Source organism: Kogia breviceps, chromosome 16 (genome assembly GCF_026419965.1).
Source record: "Kogia breviceps isolate mKogBre1 chromosome 16, mKogBre1 haplotype 1, whole genome shotgun sequence".
NCBI classification, from domain to species: domain Eukaryota; kingdom Metazoa; phylum Chordata; class Mammalia; order Artiodactyla; family Physeteridae; genus Kogia; species Kogia breviceps.
In genome coordinates this window covers 52,049,305-52,066,869 of record NC_081325.1, presented here as the reverse complement: position 1 = coordinate 52,066,869, position 17,565 = coordinate 52,049,305, and the positions used below count along the sequence as shown (strand labels likewise).

The 17,565-nt window shown below is 38.9% G+C and overlaps 1 protein-coding gene across 1 annotated transcript in view; it reads right to left on the bottom strand.

Moving 5' to 3' along the window:
* The window catches only part of LOC131743168 (sciellin-like), a 266,862-nt gene that overhangs the window by 14,757 nt on the left and 234,540 nt on the right, over positions 1–17,565 (bottom strand). Inside the window, exon 10 of the mRNA XM_067016443.1 lies at positions 10,118–10,198. Coding sequence (XP_066872544.1) covers positions 10,118–10,198 — 81 coding nt within the window. The remainder of the gene's footprint in view (positions 1–10,117; positions 10,199–17,565) is intronic.

Here is a 17,565-nt window from a genome sequence, read left to right as displayed (position 1 = left end):
TAATAATTAATTTTTTTTTAAATTTTTAATTATTTTCTTTCTTTCTTTTTTCTCCCTTTTCTTATGAGCTGTGTGGCTGACGGGGTCTTGGTGCTCCAGCTGGGTGTCAGGCCTGAGCCTCCGAGGTGGAAGAGCCGAGTTCAGTACATTGGTCTACCAGGGACCTCCCAGCTCAGCGTAATATCAATCAGTGAGAGCTATCCCAGAGATCTCCATCTCAATGCTAAGACCCAGCTCCAGTCAACAAACAGTGCTGGATGCCCCATGCCAAACAACTAGTAAGACAGGAACACAACCCCATCTATTAGCAGAGAGGCTGCCTAAATCATAATAAGTTCACAGACACCCCAAAACACACCACCGGACATGCTCCGCCCCACCAGAAAGACAAGATCCAGCCTCATCCACCAGAACACAGGCACCAGTCCCCTGCACCAGGAAGCCTACAAAACCCACTGAACCAACCTTACCCACTGGGGGCAGACACCAAAAACAACGGGAACTACAAACCTGCAGCCTGTGAAAAGGAGACCCTAAACACAATAAGTTAAGCAAAATGAGAAGACAGAGAAATACACACCAGATGAAGGAGCAAGGTAAAAACCCACCAGACCAAACAAATGAAGAGGAAATAGGAAGTCTACCTGAAAAATAATTCAGAGTAATGATAGTAAAGATGATCCAAAATCTTGGAAATAGAGAGAGAAAATACAAGAAACATTTAACAAGGACCTAGAAGAACTAAAGAGCAAACAAACAATGATGAACAACACAATAAATGAAATTTAAAATCCTCTGGGAGGATTCAGTAGCAGAATAACTGGGGCAGAGGAACGCATAAGTGACCTGGAAGATAAAATAGTGGAAATAACTAAGGCAGAGCAGAATAAAGAAAGAAGAATGAGGGCTTCCCTGGTGGTGCAGTGGTTGAGAAGTCCGCCTGCCGATGCAGGGGACACGGGTTCGTGCCCTGGTCCGGGAGGGTCCCGCGTGCCGCGGAGCGACTGGGCCCGCTAGCGGCCGGAGCCTGTGCTCCGCGACGGGAGAGGCCGCGGCAGTGAGAGGCCCGCATACCAAAAAAAAAAAAAAAAAAAAAAAGAAAGAAGAATGAAAAGAATTGAAGACAGTCTCAGAGACCTCTGTGACAACATTAAACTCACCAACATTCAAATTATAAGGGTCCTAGAGGAAGAAGAGAAAAAGAAAGGGACTGAGAAAATACTTAAAGAGATTACAGTTGAAAACTTCTGTAATATGGGAAAGGAAATAGTCAATAAGTCCAGGAAGAGCAGAGAGTCCCATATAGCATAAATCCAAAGAGAAACACACCAAGGCACATATTAATCAAATTATCAAAAATTAAATGCAAAGAACAAATATTAAATGCAGCAAGGGAAAAACAAAAACAACAAATAACATACAAGGGAATCCCCATAAGGTTAACAGTTGATCTTTCAGCAAAAACTCTGCAACCCAGAAGGGTGTGGCAGGACATATTTAAAGTGATGAAAGGGAAAAACCTACAACCAAGATTACTCTACCCAGCAAGGATCTCATTCAGATTCGACTGAGAAATTAAAACCTTTACAGACAAGCAAAAGATAAGAGAATTCAGCACCACCAAACCAGCTTTACAACAAATACTAAAGGAACTTCTCTAGGCAGGAAACACAAGAGAAGGAAAACGCCTAAAATAACAAACCCAAAACAATTAAGAAAATGTTAATAGAAACATACATATCAATAATTGCCTTAAAGGTAAATGGAATAAATGCTCCAACCAAAAGACGTAGACTGGCTGAATGGATGCAAAAACAAGACCGGTATATATGCTGTTTACAAGACACCCACTTCAGACCTAGGGACACATACAAACTGAAAGTGAGGGGATGGAAAAAGATACTCCATGCAAATGGAAATCAAAAGAAAGCTGGAGCAGCAATTCTCATATCAGACATAAAAAACTTTAAAATAAAGACTATACTATTACAAGAGACAAAGAAGGACACTACATAATGATCAAGGGATCAATCCAAGAAGAAGATATAACAATTGTAAATATTTATGCACCCAACATAGGAACACCTCAATACATAAGGCAAGTGCTAACAGCCATAAAAGGGGAAACTGACAGTAACACAATCATAGTAGGGGACTTTAACACCCCACTTTCAACAATGGACAGATCATCCAAAATGAAAATAAATAAGGAAACACAAGGTTTAAATGATACATTAAACAAGATGGACTTAATTGATATTTATAGCACATTGCATCCAAAAACAACAGAATACAATTTCTTCTCAAGTGCTCAGGGAACATCTCCAGGATAGATCATACCTTGGGTCACAATCAAGCCTTGGTAAATTTAACAAAACTGAAATCATATCAAGTATCCTTTCTGACCAAAACACTATGAGATTAGAAATCAGTTACACGGGTTAAAAAAAAGTAAAAAACACAAACACATGGAAGCTAAACAATATGTTACTAAATAACCAAGAGATCACTGAAGGAATCAAAGAGGAAATCAGAAAGTACCTAGAGACATGACAATGAAAACACGACAACCCCAAACCTATGGGATGCATCAATAGCAGTTCTATGAGGGAAGTTTACAGCAATACAATCCTACCTCAAAAAACAAGAAACATCTCAAATAAACAACCTAACCTTATACCTAGAGCAATTAGAGAAGGAAGAACAAAACAAATCCAAAGTTAGCAGAAGGAAAGAAATCATAAAGATGAGATCAGAAGTAAATGAAAAAGAAATGAAGGAAATGATAGCAAAGATCAATAAAACTAAAAAGCTGGTTCTTTAAGATTAACAAAATTGATAAACCATCAGTCATATGCATCAAGAAAAAAAGGGAGAAGACTCAAATCAACAGAATTAGAAATGAAAAAGGAAAAGTAACAACTGACACTGCAGAAATACAAAAGATCATGAGAGATTACTACAAGCAACTATATGCCAATAAAATGGAAAACCTGGAAGAAATGGACACATTCTTAGAAAAGCACAACCTTCCAAGACTGAACCAGGAAGAAATAGAAAATATAAACAGACCAATCACAAGCACTGAAATTGAGAATGTGATTAAAAATCTTCCAACAAACAAAAGCCTAGGACCAGATGGCTTCACAGGTGAATTCTATCAAACATTTACAGAAGAGCTAACACCTATCCTTCTCAAACTCTTCCAAAATATAGCAGAGGGAGGAACACTCCCAAACTCATTCTACGAGGACACCATCACCCTAATACCAAGACCAGAGAAAGATGTTACAAAAAAAAAAAAAAAACCTACAGGCCAATATCACTGATGAACATAGATGCAAAAATCCTCAACAAAATACTAGCAAACAGAATCCAGCAGCACATTAAAAGTATCATACACCATGATCAAGTGGGGTTTATCTTAGGAATACAAGAATTCTTCACCATACACAAATCAATCAATGTGATAAACCATATTAACAAATTGAAGGATTAAAACCATATGATTATCTCAATAAAGGCAAAAAAAGCTTTTGACAAAATTCAACACCCATTTATGATAAAAACCCTCCAGAAGGTAGGCATAGAGGGAACTTACCTCAACATAATAAAGGCCATATATGACAAACCCACAGCCAACATCATTCTCAATGGTGAAAAACTGAAACCGTTTTCAGTAAGATCAGGAACAAGATAGGTTGCCCACTCTCACCACTATTATTCAATATTGTTTTGGAAGTTTTAGCCACAGCAATAAGAGACGAGAAAGAAATAAAAGGAATCCAAACAGGAAAAGAAGAAGTAAAACTGTCACTGTTTGTTGATGACATGGTACAATACATAGGGAATCCTAAAGATGCTATCAGAAAACTACTAGAGCTAATCAATCAACATTGTAAAGTAGCAGGATACAAAATTAATGCACACAAATCTCTTGCATTCCTATACACTAATGATGAAAAATCTGAAAGAGAAATTAAGGAAACACTCCATTCACCACTGCAACAAAAAGAATAAAACACCTAGGAATAAACCTACCTAAGGAGAATAAAGACCTGTATGTAGAAAACTATAAGACTCTGATGAAAGAAATTAAAGATGATACAACAGATGGAGAGATATACCATGTTCTTGGATTGGAAGAATCAACATTGTGAAAATGATTATACTACCCAGAGCAATCTACAGATTCAATGCAATCCCTATCAAACTACCAATGGCAGTTTTCACAGAACTAGAACTAAAAATTTCACAATGTGTACGGAAACATAAAAGACCCCAAATAGCCAAAGCAATCTTGAGAAAGAAAAACAGAGCTGGACAAGTCAGGCTCCCTGACTTCAGACTATACTACAAAGCTACAGTAATGAAGACAGTATAGTACTGGCACAAAAACAGAAATATAGATCAACGGGACAGGATAGAAAGCCCAGAGATAAAGCCATGCACATATGGTCACCTTATCTTTGATAAAGGAGGCAAGAGTATGCAATGGAGAAAAGACAGCCTCTTCAATAACTGGTGCTGGGAAAACTGGACAGCCGCATGAAAAAAATGAAATTACAACACTCCTTAACACCGTACACAAAAATAAACTCAAAATAGATTAAAGACCTAAATGTAAGGCCAGACAATATAGAACTCTTAGAGGAAAAGATAGGCAGAACACTCTATGACATAAATCACAACAAGATCCTTTTTTATCCACCTCCTCGAGAAATGGAAATGAAAACAAAAATAAATAAATGGGACTTAATTAAACTTAAAAGTTTTTGCACAGCAAATGAAACCATAAAAAGATGAAAATACAACTCAGAATGGGAGAAAATATTTGCAAACAAAGCAACTGACAGAGGATTAATCTCCAAAATATACAAGCAGCTCAGGCAGCTCAATATCAAAAAACAAACAACCAAATCCAAAAGTGGGCAGAAGACCTGAATGAACATTTCTCCAAAGAAGATATACAGATTGCCAACAAACACATGAAAGGATGCTCAACATCACTAATGATTAGAGAAATGCAAATCAATACTACAGTGAGGTATCACCTAGTTGTGATATCTCAGAATGGGCATCATCACAAAACCTACAAACAATAAATGCTGGAGAGGGTGTGGAGAAAAGGGAACCCTCTTGCACTGTTGGTGGGACTGTAAATTGATACAGCCACTATGGAGGACAGTATGGAAGTTCCTTAAAAAACTAGAAATAGAACTACCATACGACCCAGCAATCCCTCTAGTGGGCATATACCTTGAGAAAACCATAATTCAAAAATAAACATGTACCACAATATTAATTGCAGCTCTGTTTACAATAGCCAGGACATGGAAGCAACCTAAGTGTCCATCAACAGATGAATGGATAAAGAAGATGTGGCACATATATACAATGGAATATTACTCAGCCTTAAAAAGAAACAAAATTGAGTTATTTGTAGTGAGGTGGATGGACCTAGAGATTGTCATACAGAGTGAAGTAAGTCAGAAAGAGAAAAACAAATACTGTATGCTATCACATATATATGGAATCTAAAAAAAAAAAATGGTACTGAAGTACCTAGGGGCAGAACAGTCATAGAGATGTAGATGTAGAGAATGGACTTGAGGATGCAAGACGGGGGAAGGGTAAGCTGGGATGAAGTGAGAGAGTGGCATGGACATATATACACTACGAAAATAAAATAGAAAGCTAGTGGGAAGTAGCCACATAGCACAGGGAGATCAGCTCAGTGCTTTGTGACCACCTAGAGGGGTGGGATAGGGAGGGTGGGAGGGAGGGAGATGCAAGAGGCAAGAGATATGGGGATATATGTATATGTATAGCTGATTCACTTTGTTATACAGCAGAAACTAACATACCATTATAAAGCAATTATACTCCAATAAAGATGTTAAAAAAAATGATTCCAGAAAGGTGATCTTGCCTAAATGAAAGAAAAGAGAGAAGGCAGGAAATAGCACATTTGGGGAGGAAGTTGAAAATAGCCTAGGACAATCTAAATGGGGGTGCTGGGGAGACAGATAAATAAAGATCTGGGTCAGTAACATAAATAGAGGACTGGGGGTTTGGAGTAAGGTCACTACCACGGACAACTGTGGTGACCGGGATGAGCTTTACTCAGCAGAAGAGCAAGCAGAGGATGAAGAGTATCCATAAATGTCAGTACCACCCATTTCTCAGGGATGCTAATCTAGAGAGACTGAGTCTTTCTTCTTTGAAATTATATGTGATAAACAGCATTTGAAACAAAAAGAGAAGAAAAATGCAAGTTCAAAAGCTCTTGAGCTCTCACCCCTTGTCAGCTTTCTGAAATGAAGTGGCCACTTTGACTATGCTTTCAAGATCCTGACTCCTTCAAACAAATAAACTCAAGTCAATGACAGTAGAGCTATCTTAGAAGGAGCTAAAATGTCTTATCTGTGTTCAGTGAAGAAAGCAAAACTCCAAGTGTTATCAGGACTTACTGAGTTTAACTGAATAACAAAATAGTCTGTCATATCAGCTCATGGCATTCACACACACACACATACACACACACACACACACACACACACACACACCAGTCACTCCACCTGGGCATTGGCTCTGCCATCTACTGCTCACAGAAATAACTACAGTTTCTCCTAAAGACTTATATTGGTTGTACACAATTTATACACTTAAAAAGGATATGGATAAATTGGGAGATTGGGATTGACATATACACACTACTATATATAAAATAGATAACTAATAAGAACCTGCTGTATAGCACAGAGAACTCTACTCAATACTCTGTAATGGCCTATATGGGAAAAGAATCTAAAAAAAAAGAGTGGATATTAAAAACAAAAAGGATATGGAAAAGAAAATTCAATTAACTGCAAAAGTAAACACAGAAACATGTTCCAAAGTTTTTCTACCAACCCAGGAGCATTAAGCAACATATTCAGATGATCAATTAGTCCCTTATATGAGGTGAAAGTATCTGTCTTCTTATGTTTCCAAAGGGAAAGAAAGTACATTTAAAACTGTAGTTGAGCTTGAATCACCACTGGTCTCCCTAGGTCATGAAAAGGAATAATTAGGGAAATCCGTATAGCTTTACCTGTAATTAAGACCTGTGCTTCATAAACGATATCTTAGAAAGTTAATAGGGTTCCATGAAGATAGAATTTTGTAGTCAAGTAAATTTGGGAAACATAACTGACTTTTAGAGATTTGGAATATGTATAAGCACACTGAAGGTTCTGGGAAGTTCATGATAGAGAGCTCTATTCCATTGTGTTTCCTAAACCTGTAGGCCATGAAATGCTTCTTTCACAGAACATTCATTGACATCTTGTGGCACATGGGACATAGTTTGGGAAACGCTGAGATAGAGCTGTACCTTAAGGCACTAGGTTCAAGGTACTCTCCCCAAAGGTAAGATATCTGTGTGATGCATGCCTGAGAGTCAAGGGAGATAATAAAGAACATTAAAAGTATGTAAGTTTGGCACTTTGAAAAATGTGCTTCAGTCAAAAAAATTGTCTAAAAACATTGGCTTATTATAATGGTTAAGATGGTAAATTAATGTTAGGCTTTTAACCATAATACAAAAATTGGTATATCATATTGATAGACCTATAAAATAACATTGTTCAAAAACTAATTTTAAAAATAGTGTTCTTCAAATAAATAAATAAATATCCAAAACAAATTCTAAATTGGATGGGATGTGCAAGACAACAGGCGTAAACTAGCACTGTCATGGGGAAACCTTGCTCAAAAGCATCAACGCAATTTGTAAGCCTTTTTCTGATGGTGCAGGTGAAGCTTAATATGATCTTGTTATACAGCCAATTCTAGGCAAAGCTTTTGCAGATGTTCAATCAAATAACTATATTTCCACCTATTCACTTACACGTCAACAACAGCTATATCATAAACCTTGGGACAAGTGCTGGGAATAAAGAGATGTTTTCCTGTCTTAAGGGGTTTGATCTTATTCGGTTATCATGTTCAGACAATTTTGGTTGCTCATAATGTAATGCTTAGAATAGAAATAAAAGGAATAAAATTCTGTAGGTACATATAAAAACCTTTATTACTCACTACTGAAGTCAGTTGGAAAACTGATTTTGTCTATTTTATTATTAATTTTAGGTATGTTTAAGTGTTCCAATAAAGCATACTTTATCATATCTACAATTACACAGATATAGATATATAGATATAGATCTAGATCACTGTACCTTATATTTCTTTCAGCAGATCTGTTGGTTTCTGTATATGCACTTGGTTTAGGTGGACATATCTGCCTATATTTTTCAAGTTAAAGATAATGTCTGTTAGGTAAGAAAACACTTCTCTGTTACATTTAAATTCATGAGAAAACATTTACATTCAAAGAGATGAAAGTGTGTTTGAACAATAGCACTACTGGAGATAAAAATCTTCTAAATATGTTCATGTTCATTTTATTTTAGTTTCCAGTCATCAATAAAGCATTTTTACAGTTATCTCTATTAGATACTGATACAATAGTTTTAAATAATAAGAATCATTTTTTGTTAGATATCAGAGGGATTTTTTTCTCAAAGACTTATCCCATTTGAATACTATCAAGAAATATGTTTGCTCAGATAAGATGGTAAAACTTTCATATTTCCAGTACACCCACCACATTGAGAAAGACCACTTTGAGTTGTCAGAATTAAATTTTACAGTGCTAGGTTCTGTTACAATTTGTGATATAAGACTTTTCTCTGCTCTTTTTCTAAGTATCTGATTGGCCTACTTATACATTCTTGCTTGTTCTCAAGAAATTATATTCAACTATTTTTTTGTACTCCTGAGGACATGTGTTAATTACATAGGAAACACTTCCTTTTCATATTCTTTCATTAAAGTCATCTTGCTGTGATTAAAGTAATCAGGATTTTAACATGCAAGTTGTCCTCATTTTATATTTAAGATCATTTGTGGAAGAAATAAATTAGAGTAGTAAAAATGGATTAGACCAATTCCCATGAAATCTAGATTCTTTTGAATCTGTACAAGGTCACTGCTCTAGAGTCCCGAGTTTTAGTTTAGAATTTAGGTGGTACTAACACCAACTTCTTTTAGTCCCCTAAAAAACCCTATTCAAATTAAGATTTAATTGTTCAGTACTATCAAAGTAAAAGGAAAAATAATGTAAGAGAGAAAGCCTGATAAGTTATTTTTAAGAGTATAATTATAACCGTTGCACAAATTAAAAATTATAAATCTGGCCCATATTTTAATTAATTCAATGAAGAAGTATTCTCTTAACATTTAAAAAAAGTGTCCTCTCCTCCCAAGGACAAAATTTCAAAGGTACTGTGAAGTTTCACTGAATAGAAATTCAGACCTGGGTTTTTAACTCGTTAGGTTGAATGCCTAAAGCTACATAGCCCTGCCACCCAATCAGCATTTTCTGGCTGAAGTTACCCTCTTAATAAAGAATAGTTCTCAAATTATCTTACACGTTGTCAAAAGAATCACCATCAAAAAGTAAAAATACAAAAGAATCAAAGGCAGGCCATTAAGTGAATCTAATGTATTCAGTCTTCATTGAGATACCATTTTTTAAATCTCTCAATAATAATGGAAATGTGCCATGTAGGTCTTGAAAAACAGTTCGATACGATTAAACTGTTTAACAGGAACACATGGGAAGATGTTCAGATCTCTGAATTTGTTTTTAAGTATTAATTATACAGCACTGGAGATTCAAAGTAGAAAAGCAAGTCTGTCTTTTTTCTTGGTTCAGAGACAAGTTAATTAGAACATTTTTTCAAAATTTGTGATAGCTTTGAAATAAATTACAAATGTCTCAATTAAAATAAGACTAAAGAACTACCCACTTCCTGGACATGACTACTGTTTAGTTTCTGTATTGAAAGTGTACTTCCATAAGACAAGTAATGGTCATAAGTAACCAACGACAAACATAAATACACGTTTGTGTGGGCAAATAGAATTAGAAAATCGTTCCAAGTGCTTCTTCAGTGAATATGCACACAAAACATACCCATGCTTTGCACAAAACAAGTCACAATTCATTTGCTTTCATTTCCCTTGAACTTCAGTTTGCAAGAAATTCTGGAGTGCTAGGTCTTACCTGTTATCCCGCCTCAGCTGGTTAGGAGATGAAACAGGAGAACTGGGCTTTGGAGGTATTGGAGGGTGAACAGTTGGTTCCCTTTAGAACAGAAACAGCAGTTCATTTCACCATGGAAACACAGTACATTTTAGCATCTATTCACCAAATGCATTCATTGTCTATATGGAAATATCTCATGCATCTTACGAGCCCTGTGCATGAGCTACCTGAAAGGCCAGGATCTTTGGAGCTCTAAACTTTAAATAAGTCAAATTACAGGTATTTTAAAAGTTCATTTAAGCAGATTTTTGGAAACACTGTCCTCCCCAACTATAGTTTGAAACATAATGTGTTCTTTAAACAGCTTAATATTTTACTAGACTGTCTCACTCAAGTTGTGACACTTTGGGTCAGCACCGCATAGCACAATAAATGGTTCTTGGGCATTAACATATAAGCTTCTTTAGGAACTGCCAACTATCAGGCTGCTACGGAAACAGCAAGAAAGGTTTTTAATTCCACAGACCTCAAGGTGAAGTTGATTTGAAGCTCTTAACTAAATCTGACTTAAATATTGTCAGCACAGGCCAGTTTGATGCTGGCAAAGCTTACATACGCTGTCAGCCTAAACTTTCCAACAAAGTGCCAAGGCAGCCTCTGAGCTGGCATGATTTGATCACCCAGGAACTAGAGCAGGCAATTATGGGCATATATGGGATGGAGTCAGAACTTTACCCAGGGTACGTCATTCCCCCACCCTGAAACTCCCACCTCAGTGGTTCCCCATTATCCTCAAGATAAATTCCATAAAAGTATCCCTGTGATCTAGACTCTCTGTACCCCCCTGGCTTCTGCAGCACCCTAGGGAGCAGGTAGGTTCTGGGGTCAGGCTGCCTGAATTGCCAGCTGTGTGACAATGGCCTAAACTGATTCCATTTCTTCATTTGTAATAACTCTTCCAATAGGATTGTTGGGGTGTCAGGACTGAACGAAATCATGATTTTATTTAACACATTTATTGGTAGCTTTCTATGCACACGGAACTCTACAAAGTGGTTAATTCCTCTGTTCTCAAAAGGCTTTCAATACACAAATAAATATATGACAGATGAAGAAAAGTACTAAGAAGAAAATAAAACAGAGTAAGAGAATACAGAGTGATGGTGTGGGAACACCTGTCTGTGTTTGAGCCAAGACCTGAAAGAAGTAATAAAATGAGCCATGAGGATATCGGAGGAAGAGCATATAAATATGGGCATCATCAGGTTCGAGATGGCAACTAACCCTTGAAACTGGATGAAATCGCCAAGGAAGTCAGTGCAGGTAGAGATGAAAAGAGGGCCAAGCATTGACCCCTGATCCCTGCAATGTCCAGACATCAAGAATATGAGAAGGAAACAGTAAAAGGGTCTGAAAAGAAGTAGCCAAGGAGAAAAGAAGAGAAATAAGAGGGTGTGGTTCTGGGAAGTCAAGTGAGACAAGTGTTTCAAGAAGCATTTTATCTGTCAAGTTGCATTTGGCCATGCAAATGCTATGGACAGAGCAAATAAAACAAGAGTGGGGAATTACCATGGTGTTGGCAATATGGTGGTCATTGTTAACCCTGATAAGAGCAGTTTTGATGGAGCAGTGGTGAAAAAACCTTCTAGGAGTGGATTTAAGGCAAAATGGGAGGCAGAGGCATTGATGTAGATACTTCTTTTGAGGCATTTTGCAGTGAAGAGGGAAGAGAAAAATGGGAAGCTACCTGAAGGTTGATAGGTCAAGGAAGGTTACTACAGTATGTAGATATGTTGATGGGAATGATTCAGTTAAGACAGTAAATTTGATGGTGCAGGAGAGTGAGCAGAAAATTGCTAGACTTGGGAAACCAGGAGACCTAGGGCACAAGGGGGGAGGTTAGTCTTGGATGGAAGCACAGAGAGCTTATTCATTTGATACTCACTTCAATCCCAGAGATAAGTATTTTGCTTCTTCCTGTTTTACAGATGAAAAGACTGAGGCACAGAAAGTGAAAATAAATAAGCCACGATGATACAGCTGGTAAGGGGCAGAGTGAGAAATCCAAACCAGGAAGTCTGGCTCCATAAGCCCTCCCCCAGCGGTGTTGCCTTTCAAGGACTCTTTGGGCAACACCAATGGCTTAGTTGAGGTTAAGGCTCATGGAATTAAAATAAGGCTGGTAGCCATTGTTTTCTTTTGCCATGTTCAGCTGCTTTAGGAGCAGGAACAGACTAAACAGAGAGTTGGATTTAACGAAGTGTCTAATTCAGCCAAGAAAGTGGAACAAAGAATGATGACAAGGGAAGGGGTACGCAAGGAAGTGATTACAGAGAGGGACTGTGGGATCTGAGACAGACATGGAGGGAACTGAGGACATGAGGGGAGAGGAGCTGTGAAAAGATGGTAGAATCAATGGATTGGTGGTTGTGGTGGGGCTGGAGAACTGGAATCTGAGGACTAGAGGGACTGAGCTGGATAGAGTAGATAAAAAGTGAGTAGATAGAAAATGGAAGCCAGAAAGGGAAAGCTTTGAAATTGAAGTTTTGTAGTGTGTGTGGTTACTTACAAGGGCAAGATCTATGGGGGGCTGGGCTAGGACAATGGACAAGATCATTGGAGAGAAGATCAAGAAAGTGAAAGGCCAGGACGGGGAAGGATCCACTACATGGATTTGGAAATCAGCAGGCATTATGACAGGAGGGGTGTTTGTGGGAGACGATGAACCCAGTGCCAAAGTCTCCACAGAGTGAGGGTGAGTGGCTCAGGGACCTTTGGATGAGGAAGAGAAGCTCATGATGGCATGGCTTCAAAGAAGAAAGAGTTTTAGGGAGGAGGGAGTTAAAATTGATAGGAAGTAGCAATATGGAGCAAACAGGATCCCACCTCTTCCTCCAGACCCTGTGATACATGGGATTAGAAGCAAAGCAGCCCTCACTGAGAGACGAGCCTGAAGAGGAGCGAGTTTTGATGATACTGGATGATGCATCCAGGAAGGTTCAGTGGACAGGTTTGAGGGGTTGGGATGCTGTTAGGTTGGGTCATGTTCAGCGATGCACAGAGCTCTGTGGGGATGGTCCAGGTGACAAGAAATGATCTGATCGCGGTTCCCATGGGGATCCATGGCCACAGGGATGGGGGACATGAAGGAATTAGTCCTGAAGCTTTCTGGCAGTGTGGTAGTGAGTTCCTGGGTGGCGGGCAGTGGAGAAGTGGACACAGACCCTGGTGGGTCTTCTGGTTCTTGTGTTGATGGTGGCTTTGAAGCCAGCAGGAGGGCATGCAAAGCATTAGAGCACCTCCTGGCTCAGTTTAAGTGCTGTGGCTGTTGTGCTGGTCCCATACAAACCCAGCGCTGTAGCTGGGCCAAACCACTTGCACCTCCTAAACCCATCTCACCACAACAGCACATTCTCTCTTCTCTAGGGCATACCTCCTTCTCCCGTTCACCTGGATACTCGCCTTACCCTTCAGACTCTATCTTGGGGATTACTGTCTGTAGTGGTACCCAACGCTGTGGTGAATACATTTCTATGTCTTCCCATAGCACACCTTCTTCACAACGCATACCATGCTGTTCTGAATTATACAGAATTTTTTTGTTTCCACCCTGGCTGTACTGAAAGCCCTAAAAGGACAGTTGTATCCCAAGTACTAGGATTATATATGATGTTGGTGCCCAAGAAAGATGTGTTGAAAGGTGGAGGGATTGGCTGAAATTCTATTTGGTAAGGAGGAAAATGGGTACTGAAGAGTAGCCTAAAACTTTTACAATCTGTTCAAGGTTAGCTGTCCCACAGAAGTCCATTGTTGATTCCACTACCTAATACCTAGTAGGTGCTGGGCGCTCAGATGAGTTATTGAGTAACATGATATGCCTGGAAAAAAATAATTTACAGGAAAATAGTCGCCCCATTCTAACCTAATGTTTGATTTTACAATTAGATGTTATTTTATTTATATTTATTACCATCATCTTCCCTTCTCAAAACATATCCCTGCGTTGGGAATAATGTAATGTCACTCAAGTGATAATGTGTGTTTCATGTATCTGTGTCGATTAGCTGATTATACGCTTCTCTTCCAGGGATAGAGGAAAGGGTAAGAAGGTGGTCAGTCTCAGCTATTAATGACAAGGCACTGGATATCTGAAAGCAGGCAGGAGAGCAGTAACAAGAAGGAAGGGAGGATTACAAAAAAGGAGACAAGGGATGGTGCCCAACTTTGCTTATGCCAGAATCACACTGATAAAAAGCTAAATTTCTTCCACGTAAAGTGGCTAAGCCCTCAAAGAGGTGGGTAAATACTGACTGGGTGTGCCTGAGAGTTAAAGATGAGTAGAGAAGAAGATCTGGGTGTATAGGAAAGAGATGGCTTGGGGAAAGAAAAGGTAGGCGTGCAGTTGTGAAGGCCAGGAAAATCAGAGGAGCGTATTTATTTCTGAGGGTGATGCATTTACACGCCTGTTGGCCTGGGCCAGGGCAAGTCCACACTGAGGGCAATCCACCTCAAAGGAGCTTTCATTTGCATCTCTGCAGTGACAGCCACAGATGACAGAACCCCGGCCCTGGGGACAATGAGAGGAGTCATTCATGCCGTGCCAGGAGCTCGAGGCCATGCCAAGCAGGGGCATTAGAATGTGAGCGAGGCAGGAAGCTGTGGCCCGGAATGTTTTTAAGAGACAAAAACGAGAGACATTCATGTGGAATGATCCTGTTTGAACACCACTTTGAGACACACTGTTTAAGCTTGGATGAGTCGACCCTGGTTCTCCCCTCTGTCTTTCCCTCAACCCCATAAGACATTTGCAGGGTCAATGACACCACACTAGTGGCTATAATTGTAAAGAATATTTGTCAGGAATCAAAAGGCAGCTTTCCCCAGCAACATGTGAAAACTTGCAGATTGTAGCCCAAAGGCCAGAGCTAATAGAAATAACACTTGTCAACTTGTTTATATTTCCTCATTTTAATATGCTGCTGCAAAGATCACTTTTTTGCATTACGGCTTTTTTGGAAAACATGCTTGGCTCTTTTTTTTTTAATTTTTTTAATTTTTTTAATTTTTTAATTTTTTGTGTGATATGCGGGCCTCTCACTGTTGTGGCCTCTCCCGTTGGGAAGCACAGGCTCCGGACGCGCAGGCTCAGCGGCCATGGCTCACGGGCCCAGCCGCTCCGCGGCACGTGGGATCCTCCCGGACCGGGGCACGAACCCGTGTCCCCTGCATCGGCAGGCGGACTCTCAACCACTGCGCCACCAGGGAAGCCCCATGCTTGGCTCTTTGACATCTGTTCCAGACTGACTTTGAGAAGAACATTTCTATTACTCAGCACAGGTCAAGGTTGAAAGAATAATTGACTCTAAGAGTTGATGGTGAATTTTCTTTTCATTTTCCATCATGCTTAGCTTTTGTGTCCCACAAATAGAATTTTTATTCCAACAATGGCAAAGGAGAGGGAAATTATATATTTTGGGTACATGCCAACTTGGCCAAGTTCTCACATACTTTATTTTATTCAATGCACACATCTATCCTTTGGAGTGTATATGGTTTATTTTTTTCACTGAGTCTAAAAAAAGGTGAGTAATTTGCCCTGGATCACACTGCTAATGACTCAGCCAAGGTTTTAACCTAGTCTTTCTCATGTCAAATCCCATGGTTTTTCCTCTATCACACTGTATCAAACCAATACTCTTCCAGGTATGACCAGTGAAAATCTAAGAACAATAGATTGTCCTGCATTATTTCCTTGCCCAAGAAAGCATCAGTTCAAAAACCACTTATTCCACAACTGCCCTAGTTATAATGTTAGGACACTTAACAACGTATGAGTCGAAGTTGGGCATTCAAAGACTAGAAAAGGTGTGATGTGATCTATGGTCTCAAAGAGCTTACAGAATGCAAGGCATTCTAAAGATTCAAAAGAATCTTTAGATTCTTCGCTCAAAAGAATGATTGCTGTAACAATGTCTTACTTTCAGTGACCAAGGACCATATCAATGAGCCACACCACAACAATGGAGGATGCACTAGACTAAAATTCCAGAGACCTAGGATTTAGACTTTGATTTGATCCTGGAAAGAACACTGATCCTCTCTGAAGAATCTGCTTCTTCATTTACAAAAGGATGAGACTGGTCCAGATCTGTGGCTGGTAAACCACTGAATGACCATGGGAAGGCAGAGTGATTGCAAGGAATCCTCAGTTCCACAGAGCCCTGAGGACTTGCTATGGATAAAGTACCTTGAACATTCATATACTGCACTTTCTAAATGTGTGTAGATTCAGTTGTGGTTAATAAAATGTAAATTAGTATAATTTAGGGTGGATCTATAAGTGCTCAAATAAACTTTAGCTGCCAATAGACACAGAGGGACAGACATTTTCAAGTATTGCAGAATTCATAGCAACACATTCTGAATTAGCTTTCTCCTCATTCTATTCAAACAAGACTTTTCAAAAATAATAAACCTTCGGCTTCCCTGGTGGCGCAGTGGTTGAGAGTCCGTCTGCCGATGTGGGGGACATGGGTTCGTGCCCCGGTCTGGGAAGATCCCACATGCCACGGAGCAGCTGGGCCCGTGAGCCATGGCCTCTGAGCCTGCGCGTCCGGAGCCTGTGCTCCACAACGGGAGAGGCCGCAACAGTGAGAGGCCCGTGTACCGCAAAAATAAATAAATAAATAAATAAAATAATAATAAACCTTGACCCAGGTTAATGTTCTAATTACTTTGAATGTCTATAATGTGTATTCTAGGGATTCAGATAAGATTTTTAAATCACTATACTTTGACATTTTACTGAGAGTATTAGACTCCTAATTTTTACACGACAGATTCTAGTTAATACAAGGTTTTTGTTGAGATAGAAATAAATATATAGTATGATTTAATTTAGGGTGACAGCAAACTCTGTAGAAAGTTTGGTACCAATAGAGTTAAAAATGTTGCAGCATAATTAGAAAGGCTACATTTTACCGTTTATAGCTACAGACAGAAAAATATAATTGTACTGCAAGGTTGCCATGGCAACCCACTTCTCAATCAGGATTTTTTTTCCTCCTTCAAATCTACCAATCAGCTAAGTGGAAGTGAAAACCACTGAAAGAGAAGAGGTTGAAACAAATATGGATGGGAAATTATGAAAGTATGTAGCAAGCATTTAACAATATGATAATTTCCTATGTGTGTTTCCACTATTTTAATTTTATCACATATTATATAGTTTTTTTCTGTCTTTGGAAATGACTGCAGAAAAAAACACATTGCTTTTTTGGTGGTGGTGATGGCTTCACTGTTGCTCCTGAATCATTAGAATGGGTAACATCATAAACATTCATATTGTCTGTTAAACAACTACTGAAACTGGGCTTCAGTGAGTTTCTTAAATGAGCTTCATATGCCATTTAAGCACTGCATCTCTAAGTCACCTAAATACAGAATCAGAAGCACTTGAATTTACC